This window comes from Nomia melanderi, chromosome 13 (assembly GCF_051020985.1).
Source record: "Nomia melanderi isolate GNS246 chromosome 13, iyNomMela1, whole genome shotgun sequence".
In the NCBI taxonomy this organism is placed as follows: domain Eukaryota; kingdom Metazoa; phylum Arthropoda; class Insecta; order Hymenoptera; family Halictidae; genus Nomia; species Nomia melanderi.
Window position 1 is genome coordinate 75,483 of NC_135011.1, and position 11,930 is coordinate 87,412.

The following is an 11,930-nucleotide window of genomic DNA, read 5'->3' on the forward strand; positions in this document are numbered from 1 at the left end:
TAATTCGAATAACGATTAACTTGAAAGAAATGTGGTGCCGCCACCGCGGCTCATTGTGCGCGGAGTTTGCGTCATGTTTTTGTAGGAAACGTCAAGAAAGGTGGGGACACGAAGGCGTAGCTTACGCTTGTCAGTCCACTGCCACTGCTTTAGTAAGATGGCTACGATGTTGTCGCGGACCATCTCACTCGCTGAGAATCTTGCCCGATTCAATGGGCCCAAGGTACGTTGGGGACGTATTCCCCATATGGTAGTGTTTCATCTGTTCGTTTTTATTCATGTGGGAATATTCGATTTGTTTACTTGTCCAGTTAAATTTAATAGCGCATCGAATGATTCATACCAAGTGTATCCACCATCTTTGATATCTGTAGTCTGCTAAATTGGGCGCCAGGGTCAGACAATTCGAAGCCAAAGATCGCGGCCTTGCGTTAAACCTATTATTTTCACGAATTATGAGAGTGACAGTTATGCAATACGTTTACGAATATTCCCATGTTCGTTCATCCGTTCACTGGTCATTGACTTGGTAACGTCGGTTCGTATTTAATTAACGATGATTGAATTATCACCGAATAAAGACTACTTGTCGGACTGTCATCAGTGTCACTTCGAAAATTGAAAATTTCAACTAATCGGCCTCTTGTCGTTTGTTTTCCATCTTATCGATTCGTGTTTCCTTGAACTTATCGTCGCCAATCTTTATCAACAAACCGTTATTATCTGAAAAGATATTTTAATGTCATGTCGACGTTATTTAGTTATCGATAACAAGTCTTGCATTTGAATTCCACTGGCGATGCTGTTTAATCATCAATAACGAGTCTTGTACGACGAAGATCAAATGTAAAGTATGTGGGTCATTACCACTGATCGGTTTCTGAGTTCAGATTATTTTTAAATCCGAGAGACCAAGGAGTATTTTGAGCCTGTGTCAAGTGTCAATGGCAATGTATTAGATCATTTGTACTTGAATTGTATTTCTTCTCGTATCGTATTATATATTTCATTTGCATATTTGTTTAATTTGCTTTCCTAGATATTGGGATGCAAGACCAACTTGGTAAAACAGCCAGTGAGGAACTTAAACGTGCACGAACATATCAGTTACAGTTTACTAAATGAAGCTGGAGTGCCAACTCCGAAATTTGGAGTCGCTAAAACTCCAGATGAAGCTGCAAAACTTGCAGCCGACTTGAAGAGCAAAGATATTGTTTTAAAGGCACAAGTTTTAGCAGGTGGCAGAGGGAAAGGTCATTTTAAAGGCACCAATGTCAGTGGAGTAAAGATGTGCGAAACGTAAGTCTTTGAAAGAACCTCGCGTCGAAGAATCGCTTTTCAGTTTATGGAAAAGATAACATTTATAGGCCAGAAGAAGCAAAGAAGTTAGCCAGTCAAATGTTAGGAAAGTTATTAATTACAAAACAAACAGGAGAAGCAGGTAGGATATGTAACGCAGTGATGGTAACACAGCGCATGTTTCCCCGCAAAGAGTATTACCTTGCAGTCATGATGGAAAGAGCCTTTGGAGTATGTTTTTAAATAATATATATACACACATATATATATATATATATAATTTAAACCGATAAAAGTGCAACATGTAACGTGCAAACTTGTAAATTCAAGGGTCCAGTTATAATAGCTTCGAGTCAAGGTGGTGTAAACATAGAAGAAGTCGCTGCAACAAATCCTAGTGCTATCATGTACGAGCCCATCGACATTCTAAAGGGAATTACAAAAGAACAGGCAGAACGTATTGCTGTTAAGCTAGGTCTACAAAATGTTAAAGATTATATTTCCAATATCATTGTAAATCTGTATCAGATGTTTGTCAAGAAAGATGCTCTCCTGCTGGAAGTAAACCCTCTTGCAGAAGATATTAATGGAAACTGTAAGTTTCAAGTAAAAATTAGCAAAGACTGGATGAATTATGAAATAATACTAAATCGAGAATGTTATTTCGTTGTATTTAGACTTTGCATTGGACTGCAAGTGTAGATTCGACGACAACGCCGAGTTCAGACAAAAGGAATTATTTGCCTTGAGGGATTGGACTCAAGAAGATCCTAAAGAAGTCGAAGCAGCAAAGTTCGATCTGAATTACATTGCACTTGACGGCAATATTGGTTGTATGGTCAATGGAGCTGGTTTAGCTATGGCTACTATGGACATTATAAAATTACACGGAGGAGAACCTGCGAACTTCTTGGATGTCGGTGGTGGTGCGTCCACTTCAGCTGTAAAGGAAGCATTTAAAATCATTACATCGGATCCACGTGTAAGTAATACACATGGGTGTACCCGGAATATATGGAAGAATTAAGCAAAATATTTTACGTGCACCAACACAGGTTCATGCTCTTTTGGTTAACATCTTTGGTGGCATCATGAGGTGTGATGTAATCGCAGAAGGAATTATAGCTGCAACTAAAGAACTTAGCTTAAAAATTCCTGTTGTTGTTCGATTGCAGGTAACGTGACTAAAAGATAGTAAATAATTGTTTTTCAAACGATGGCTGACATAAAATATACTAAATACTATGACGTTCGATTGTTGTTCTATTCTAGGGTACAAACGTAGACGAAGCGAAAGCCCTGATCGCAAACGCAGGTTTGAAAATCGTACCGATCGATGATCTCGACGAAGCTGCTCGAGTTGCGGTGAAACTGTCTACGATTGTCAAGTTGGCGCAATCGGAGAATCTTAGTGTGAACTTTGAGATACCTTCGATTTCATAGATTTAGCAAGAATTGTAACTACCAGAAGAAAGAAAGTTAAAAGAAAGAAAGAAAAGTCAAAAATATATTCGCGCCCTGTTAAACGGTTGGAAGAACATTTGAAAGTAATAACTACGTAACAACTTCGAATGTTATTTCTGCGCTTATCTCTTTAGAATCACATCTCAGTGTTTCAAACGCTGCCGCGTCACGTGGAATAGCAAAATGTTCATCGAAAGTGTTCTAAATAAGACTTGTACTTTTCCGAGAGAACACGGTGTTTCTTCATACTCCTGTAAATGTTGAATGCTAGAAAAATTACCCAAACTATTCATTGGAACTTTTTTAGTGTTGCTTATTTTCCATTGTAAGCACAAACTCATTACTGGGAAGTGTGCAGGCTTCTCTGAAAACATTGTTTATTGCTTGCCCGTCAATGGGTCTCTGTGATTCAGTATTAAAACTAAGTTATATGATATATATTTATCGACATAGCTATATTTTTTGCACGAAAGTCTATGCAACATTCTTTCGAAGCTTCTATTTGGACCGACAAGGTGTAACTGTTACTAACCGAAAAAAAAAAAGAATCAATTGTAACTCTATCCGCGAGACAAATTGTTGTGTCTAAGCCATGCGTCATCTAAACAAAGGCCTGTTCAGTGTAACATAGATATACATGTAGCTATATGTACACATATATAAATTATTTTACGTATTTTGGTTTGTTTTACTTTTTATTAACGATGAATCTTAACGTGCACATTCTTTTCACCTTGAGATGTGTTAGTATTGCGAGACAATGAAATTTCGCCATATCAGTATTATATTATATATATATGTATATATATAATTATTATACATAGATATGACGTGATTCAACAATGATAAGTCACTCGTGAAATATATCATATAACTGGAACAGTCCACAATGTCGTCCGTTTGCTAAGAACGTATTTATGAGAAAATTTTCTTTGACAAATATATTAAATGTAACATTACTTTGCTATTACAATGCTAAACTTTAAATAAAACTGTAAATGTTCCTTCGAGTGTAATGCAGTTTCAAAGTATTTTCAGTTTATTGAAATTGTTATGATCTGCAATGATGAGTCTCTTTTTTAATAAAAATATAAAAAAAATGTATTGTTACATCGAGTACATATATATTTAAATCTACGAACACAGAGAATGATGAGTATTAAAATTTTGCTTCATCGATATATTTCAAACGTAGTTATCACGATCGTCTTCGGGTTGGCCCACCTGTTTGGAGCAGGTAATACACATGCTAATGGGGACTTACGGGATGATTTGAATAACGTGCATTACAACGAAAATTTCATATTAGCAGCTCTGTTTTCTCTTGTACTTTGAAAACATTGATTCGAAAACTTTTTAATTTGAAAAAATGGTGAGGACAAAGGCAGACCGCGTACCAGGCAAAGGTAAATAAACGCTGCTGTAAATTTTCCATTGATTTTGAAAATCATTTTTTTCCTGTTTCCTTGACTTCGATCCAGTGTTCGATCTTTCATCGTTCAATTTGAAGCTCAAAATTGGACGTAGAATATTTGTTCCCTTATATTATGATTCTCAATTAATGTTGTTTAAAATCATTGTTTACGATCTTTGTAGCCGTTGGCGCCAAAGCACCAGCTAAATCCGTGAAAAATACCCCCGTAAAAAAAGTGACAGGAACCAGTAAAGGTAAATGAAGTAATATTTATAGAGCACTGTGTCTTGTTTTAACTAACAAAAGTGTGTTTAATGTAAGAACAAAGTTTAAACTTTTGTTGTACAATCTACAGTAATTTATAAAGCACTTTTAACTTGGAACAGTTGATAGAAAATCCAACAGTGCACGTATACTTTTTTCTCAATGTCTGTCACAGGAAAATTTCAAAAGTATTATTTTAGGAAAGAATTATTCGGGTGGTAATCCATATCATCCAAGGGACACACCTGATTGGCAGAAACCAATTACATGTTTCCTTAATCAAAATTCTTCGAAAGAAGCTACAGATTGTCCAGGACCACACGTAATTTTTTCAGATTTTTCAGTAGCATACATTTCTCTATTAGAAAATCCTTTTAACAATGGTTTATCATTGATAGGAAACTGAGGATCAAATTGCAAACGAAGAGGCAGGAAATGAATTGGATTAAATCCTTGATGATTATAATGTTTTTCAGCAGTGTAATATTATTTCATTGTTGTCTGTTGCTACAGTAATTATTTATTTTTTATATGTAGCATAAACGTAACTAATTTATATTTTATTAATACACTAGAAAAACTTTTAAGTTTCCAAGTATGTGATAAAAAATAAGAGAGATAAGTTTACTACATTTCAATACCAGGAGTTTGAAATATGTTCAGTATTATAAGTAGACTGGCGGATACTCGTGCAAATATAAACATTTATATTCATCTTTACAACAGTATGAATTAGAGATAATAAGTTAATTTCGTTAGTAAACCCTTTATTAGATTCAAAGCTATTAAAAATGTTGTTAACTTTGTACGAATTTTTCCATATTGTCTTTTACAACATTAACATACGTTATATCTGCATAGAATCCGCAATTTAATTATAAGTAATTTTCTAAGACTTTGAAGCTTTAAGAATGTAATATATTTCAATAAAACTGATGTATCATACGAAAGATACGAATGTTCTTTTAATGTAATTCTTAATTGAAATTTATAAGACAGAATGGCATATACTGCAAATGACATTAACCAGAGAGTAATTGTAAAATAATAAATAATGACTTTCTGCAGTTGCTTTTAGAAATTTCGAATCACGATGAAGATGCCCGACCAATCACGATTAAGCGTTTCTGATATTTGTTTCTGGTGATTGCCGTTCTGATAGATTCAGGAACGCACGATTACCATCAAAATTTTGGCAGTCGAAGTTGCGGTAAAGATTCGCAGTATTGAAATGTTGCGGGCGGTGAAATTTCATTAAAATCAAGTTTTTCTAAGAAGATCTTCGCTCGAACGAACGGGATCAAATTCAGTGTCGCCTCTTCCCTGGAAACATTGTAATTTTCTGTTCTTTTTGTTGAATCGGAACGTAAAAATATTGAGAACAGCAACTGTAACCGGCTGTGAAAAAGTTTTCAATCATGGCTAATGTCTCTTATCAAATTGCTAACTTGCTGGAGAAGGTATTTATCACGTTCTTTTAAATCAATACATTCAATGTATTTCGACGTTAGAAATTTTTGTCTGTTGCTTTGAAATAATTTTACACGAAAGTTTTAACATTTGCACCGGTGATGGTACTCAGCTTTTACATAACCTTTATTGGTATAAAAAATATTCTGTTGATTTTATGAGATTCGCGTTAATTTGTAATATAAACGCACGTTTGTTCGCTTATGGAAGTTTATTTCATTTCTATTCGAAAGTATACAATTATTTATATACATATATATAAATATATATATATAATATATATATATATATATATATATATATATATATATATACACATATTGTTACTTTTAGCCGCGAATACGAATTTCTATTTGTACGAATGCATCGTTTCAATGAAAAACAAAGGTGTTACTTGGTAGAAGAGCGAGTCTATGTAAATATTATTTTAAACCATTCAATGGAAATGTTTGCATTCTTTATTTGTTATTCCTTAAACGATCCTTTACATCCTGGTTTTATAGTCTATTACATTGTACGAATGAAATTTATTAGAATTTATTAAAATTTATTGTCTTAGATGACCTCCAGCGATAAGGACTTTAGATTCATGGCAACTAATGATCTGATGAGCGAATTACAAAAAGATAGTATCAAATTGGACGATGACTCGGAGCGCAAAGTTGTGAAAATGCTTTTAAAGCTATTGGAGGACAAGAATGGAGAAGTACAAAACCTTGCAGTAAAATGGTACAGTTATACAGAAATTATAGCATATAGTACTAAGCCTAGAAAGTAGAAAATTTCTCTTTTGTTATTATATTTGAAATTGATTTATAATGGTATTAAATATTCAACATTTTCATTATTTAAAAAGATCAGTTACGTTCTTTCTTGCATTTGCAAGATTTTCTTTGTATTTGGACACGATTACAGAAACGTGTCCGATTTCAGTTTGGGCCCATTAGTCAATAAAGTAAAAGAGTATCAAGTGGAAACTATCGTAGATGCGTTGTGCAGTAATATGGTGTCGGACAAGGAACAGTTGAGGGATATCTCCAGTATCGGATTGAAGACTGTAATCTCTGAACTTCCTTTGGGATCCAGTGCACTCGTTGCAAATGTTTGTAAACGAATAACTGGTCGTCTGAGCAGTGCTATTGAAAAAGTAATGACCGTTGTATTAGGTTGTCGAAAGGTTCAAGAAAAATACTAATTACCGTTTACATAGCAGGAAGATGTGTCTGTACAGCTCGAGGCCCTCGATATTGTCGCTGATTTACTGTCTCGATTTGGTGCTTTACTAGTCACCTTTCATTCTATCATTCTGGCTGCTCTGTTACCACAACTTTCCTCTCCGCGTCAAGCAGTTCGAAAACGTACCATAGTAGCGTTGAGTCATCTTTTGACTTCGAGTAACAATTACTTGTACAATAAACTTCTGGATCATTTACTCGAAGGTCTTTCCACTCAGACTGCTAAAAATGTGGTGCGCACGTACATACAATGTATCGCTTCTATTTGGTGAGTATTTCTCGGAGAAGAATTGTACGGTGCGTATACTCGAATGCTAGAATGTTTGACTGTTATTTTGAAATCGTAGTCGTCAGGCGGGACACAGATTCGGGGAACAAATAGAGAGAGTGATGCCGTTAATCTTACAATACAGCATGGACGACGATGACGAATTGAGAGAGTATTGTTTGCAGGCTTTCGAATCTTTTGTATACAGATGTCCCAAAGAAATTACTCCACATATAAATAAAGTGAGATTTCATACGGTCTTGCTGGTGTCTAGTGAATCGGACTTAACGAGCATTTTTTTTAGATCATAGACATTTGTCTGATGTACATCACGTATGATCCAAATTATAATTACGATGACGATATGAATGATGCATCTGATGGAGAAGGTGTAGTAATGGAAGTAGAAGAAGATGGAGAGGAAGACGCGGAAGACGAATATTCGGATGACGACGATATGAGTTGGAAGGTTCGTAGAGCAGCCGCCAAGTGTTTAGAGGCTGTTGTGTCTAGCAGGCGGGAACTCCTTCCAGATCTCTATAAAGACGTTTCTCCGGCTTTGATCTCAAGATTTAAAGGTATTCTTTACAAATGACAAATGATCCTCGACTAGCATGTTAAGTCTCTAACGTGTGTTTCGACAGAAAGAGAAGAAAACGTGAAATCGGATATATTTCATGCGTACATTGCTCTTCTGAAACAAACTAGACCGGCCACCGGAGTACCGCTTGACCCCGACGCGATGGAAGACGACGACGGTCCGATATCGTTACTCCAACAACAAGTCCCGCTAATAGTGAAAGCAGTTCATCGTCAGATGAAAGAGAAAAGCATTAAAACCAGACAAGATTGTTTCTCGTTGTTGAAGGAGTTAGTACTCGTGTTGCCCGGTGCTTTGAACAATCATATTCCCGCATTGATATCCGGTATTCAATATTCATTGGGCGATAAGAATTCCTCGTCGAATATGAAAATTGACACACTTGCCTTCGTTCATACGTTACTAATCACGCATCAACCGGAAGTTTTCCATGCTCACATGGCGGTGTTAGCGCCTCCCATTATAGCTGCTGTCGGAGATCCGTTTTATAAGATCACAGCGGAAGCGCTATTGGTATTGCAACAGCTTGTTCAAGTGATCAGACCACACGGTAGGTTAGAACGACGTTGAAGCGGGGTTCGTTGAGAACAAGAAGAAGACTAAGATGATCGTTGTTCCAGACAAACCCTGCTATTTCGATTTGACATCGCTGTCCGGTGAGATATATCGGTGTACATTGATGAGACTAAGAACAGCGGATATCGATCAGGAAGTGAAAGAGAGAGCGATCGCTTGCATGGGTCAAATTCTCGCTCACTTCGGAGACATCTTGTCCGACGAGTTACACGTTTGCCTTCCTATATTCCTGGATAGACTTCGTAACGAGATCACACGACTTACGACCGTCAAGGCCTTAACTTGTATAGCATCGTCACCTCTGAGAGTAGATCTAAAGCCGATTATGGTACGTGTGCATCCTGTTGTACGGCAGACGCGAGTCGACGTTCGATTAAGTTATTTCTTTTTGATATTTCAACTGTAGGACGAGGCGATTCCTATACTTGGATCTTTTCTCCGAAAAAATCAACGAGCTTTAAAATTGTGTTCCCTCCCACTTCTAGACACTCTGGTGCAAAATTACAGCTCTGCCCTTCGCGTCGATTTATTGGATAAGGTAAAATATAATAGTTGGAAATACAATAGTTGAAACTATTCTATACAATCGATTGAAATTCTCTAGGTAACCACAGAGCTACCAGCATTATTAAACGAGACTGATTTGCACATTGCGCAATTAACTCTTAATCTTCTGACTGTTATCGCATTGCGACACCCCGTTGCACTGGCAAGGGTATCGGATTTTATCCTACCGGAAATATTGGTGTTGGTGAAGTCTCCGCTCCTCCAAGGTAATATACTGGAGAGCGTATTTCCATTTCTGTAATGCGCATCGCAGCATTGTTGTTCACTGGTTTGTTTGTTCACGTGTGTTAGGTGTGGCGTTGAGTTCGATGCTGGAGTTCTTCCAAGCGCTAGTCCACGCGGACATACCAGGCCTGGGATACAGAGAATTGCTTCCCATGTTGATAGCACCTGTAAACGAATCTGGACTTCACAAGCAAGCTTACCATTCCCTTGCCAAATGCGCGGCCGCGTTGACAATCACGTGGCACGAAGGGGTGCAGGCAGTGGTAGAGCAATTTTTGAAAGACGTTCAGAACCCGCAAACCGACGCACAGCATATCTTCGCGCTATTGGTTATCGGTGAAATAGGCAGACACGTGTAAATAACGTTGCTTACAGCACACACAGTATTTCGGATCTACACGCGAATCTCTTTGTGTTGGTTTCTCAATCGAATTTTCTCATTCAGGGATCTGAGCGGAATTGCTTCTCTGAAACACATAATTTTAAATTCGTTTTCGTCCCACTCGGAAGAAGTGAAGTCGGCAGCCAGTTACACGCTAGGAAATATAGCAGTCGGGAATCTTCCGGAATATCTGCCGTTTATACTGAAAGAAATAGAAGCACAACCAAAACGTCAATATCTACTTTTGCATTCGTTGAAAGAGGTATCTGTTCTGGGCCGGACATTGTCCTCGTCGAAGCGATCGGATATATTTGAAACGCGTAACGTTGCAGATCATCACGTGTCAATCTGCTAGTCTCTATGGCGTAACCCACTTGCAAAAGTTCGTGCCTTCGATTTGGATGTTGTTGTACAGGCATTGCGAATGCACGGAAGAAGGGACGCGTAACGTTGTCGCGGAATGTCTAGGGAAGCTGACGTTGATCGATCGTGCCACCTTGTTACCGAAACTACAAGAATCGTTAAAATCGCCGTCTGCATTTATGAGAACCACCACAGTCACCGCTGTCAAGTTCACCATTTCCGATCAGGTATTCGCACAGAAACGTACCAAGAAAGTGGTATACCCAGACAGAACTTTGAACGTTTCCAACGTTTTCGACGTGTTTACAGCCCCAGCAGATCGATGCCATGTTAAAGCAGTGCATGGGAAATTTCTTGGTAGCTTTAGAGGATCCTGACCTGAACGTGAGGAGGGTAGCTTTGGTCGCGTTTAATTCTGCGGCTCACAACAAACCGATGTTAATAAGAGATTTATTAGATTCCGTACTGCCGCACCTCTACGCTGAAACCAAGATAAAGGTACTTGACAAGTAATATTTCTGTTTCTTTTGTTACGAAAGAAATGTTTTGTTAATCTGCTGGATTTCGAACGATACGTGCGCAGAAAGAACTGATCAGGGAAGTTGAAATGGGTCCTTTCAAACACACGGTAGACGACGGTCTGGATCTTAGAAAAGCTGCGTTCGAATGCATGTACACGTTACTGGATTCTTGCCTCGATCGGTTAGATGTATTCAATTTCCTGAACCACGTTGAGAACGGCCTTAGAGATCACTATGACATCAAGATGTTGACCTACCTTATGACGGCCAGACTCGCTCAATTATGTCCCACAGCAGTTTTGCAAAGTAAATATTCTCAAAGTGAATTCGAAACGAATATTAAGGCGCGTTATTTTGATTTCCATTAATGAAAATGTTGGCGAACAGGGCTGGAGAGACTAGTCGAACCATTGAAAAGTACTTGTACGATGAAAGTAAAAGCAAATTCAGTGAAGCAAGAATACGAGAAGCAAGACGAATTGAAGCGTTCGGCACTGAGGGCTGTGGCGGCGCTATTAACGATCCCAGACGCTGGTAAGCGAGATCTTTCTTCTCTGTAGACTCACGTTTCGGATAGAACACGAACGAGACGGATTCGAAGAAACTCGTTTACTTTCAGATAAGAATCCGTCGCTATGCGAGTTCGTGACACAGATCAAGGCAACCCCCGAGTTACAACCACTGTTCGAAATCATTCAGAAGGACTGCAGCGGAAGCAGTATGAACGAAACCAACGCAATGGATCAGAGTTAAAAGTTTACGATCTTACTTTTTGTATTTCACATTAGGCCGCTATTAGCTATGCATGATCGCGGTCGTATTATTCATAGTTTATTTCTATACGTTATTTTTTCATTATTGTCCTCGAAACCCGAAACGTAGTTTGAGATGAATGTGATTTCATGTAACACGCCATGTATAAATAACGAAAATAAATTTGCCAATTGTAAGCATTTTACGATAACGCATCGGGCCTTTAATTACGGTTAACGATGTAAGAACCGAATCTAAGAATATACATATATAGTTTTCCACGGAACTAGCAGTCGCCCCACTATATTGTTGCGAGTGAAAGAGCTAAAGTCGAAAACCAGCTGGAACGTGAGTACCATCACGTTTCCACGAGCGCTTCATTCGCGATTGCGCCAATCGGCGGCTGTAATATTTATGATTAATATTCGGTCTCGTTGCACACATTCGCGATTGACCTACTTTTTCTGTTCCTTGATAAACTCTACAACAAGGCTAACGCACACTTTTTCAACTGAAATATCGACGAGC

The 11,930-nt window shown here is 37.9% G+C and overlaps 3 protein-coding genes and 1 long non-coding RNA gene across 5 annotated transcripts; 3 read left to right on the forward strand and 1 right to left on the reverse strand.

The window, feature by feature from the left end:
- Positions 1-56: 56 nt before the first annotated feature.
- LOC116431538 (succinate--CoA ligase [ADP-forming] subunit beta, mitochondrial-like) lies at positions 57-3,439 on the forward strand. Its single transcript, XM_031987130.2, has 7 exons — positions 57-223; positions 1,040-1,299; positions 1,368-1,530; positions 1,630-1,894; positions 1,977-2,281; positions 2,355-2,474; positions 2,572-3,439. The coding sequence occupies exons 1-7, from the start codon at positions 158-160 to the stop codon at positions 2,740-2,742; spliced, it is 1,350 nt and encodes a 449-aa protein (XP_031842990.1). The 5' UTR covers positions 57-157; the 3' UTR covers positions 2,743-3,439.
- Positions 3,440-3,597: 158 nt separating this feature from the next.
- Positions 3,598-5,391, forward strand: LOC116431543 (PCNA-associated factor). The gene is made up of 4 exons (XM_031987148.2): positions 3,598-4,169; positions 4,360-4,431; positions 4,642-4,763; positions 4,840-5,391. Exons 1-4 carry the CDS (start codon positions 4,133-4,135, stop codon positions 4,888-4,890), a joined length of 282 nt encoding a protein of 93 aa, XP_031843008.2. The 5' UTR covers positions 3,598-4,132; the 3' UTR covers positions 4,891-5,391.
- A 201-nt stretch (positions 5,392-5,592) lies between these two features.
- Positions 5,593-11,613, forward strand: Cand1 (Cullin-associated and neddylation-dissociated 1). Of its 2 annotated transcripts, none has more exons than XM_031986736.2 (17): positions 5,593-5,901; positions 6,471-6,640; positions 6,845-7,058; positions 7,125-7,414; positions 7,494-7,656; positions 7,719-7,992; positions 8,059-8,565; positions 8,636-8,919; positions 8,998-9,129; positions 9,196-9,364; positions 9,450-9,738; positions 9,829-10,027; positions 10,098-10,355; positions 10,438-10,626; positions 10,712-10,955; positions 11,037-11,183; positions 11,269-11,613. In XM_031986736.2, the coding sequence occupies exons 1-17, from the start codon at positions 5,860-5,862 to the stop codon at positions 11,400-11,402; spliced, it is 3,705 nt and encodes a 1,234-aa protein (XP_031842596.1). In that variant the 5' UTR covers positions 5,593-5,859; the 3' UTR covers positions 11,403-11,613. The 2 variants fall into 2 exon arrangements, with proteins under 2 accessions (XP_031842596.1, XP_031842595.1); XM_031986735.2 differs by having other exon boundaries at positions 5,594-5,901; positions 7,122-7,414.
- On the reverse strand, positions 6,906-10,526 carry LOC143175217 (uncharacterized). Its single transcript, XR_012999972.1, has 3 exons — positions 10,392-10,526; positions 7,111-9,850; positions 6,906-7,047 (listed from the first exon to the last, which is right to left on the reverse strand). It is a non-coding gene; the product is annotated as an uncharacterized LOC143175217 (long non-coding RNA).
- Positions 11,614-11,930: the final 317 nt, after the last annotated feature.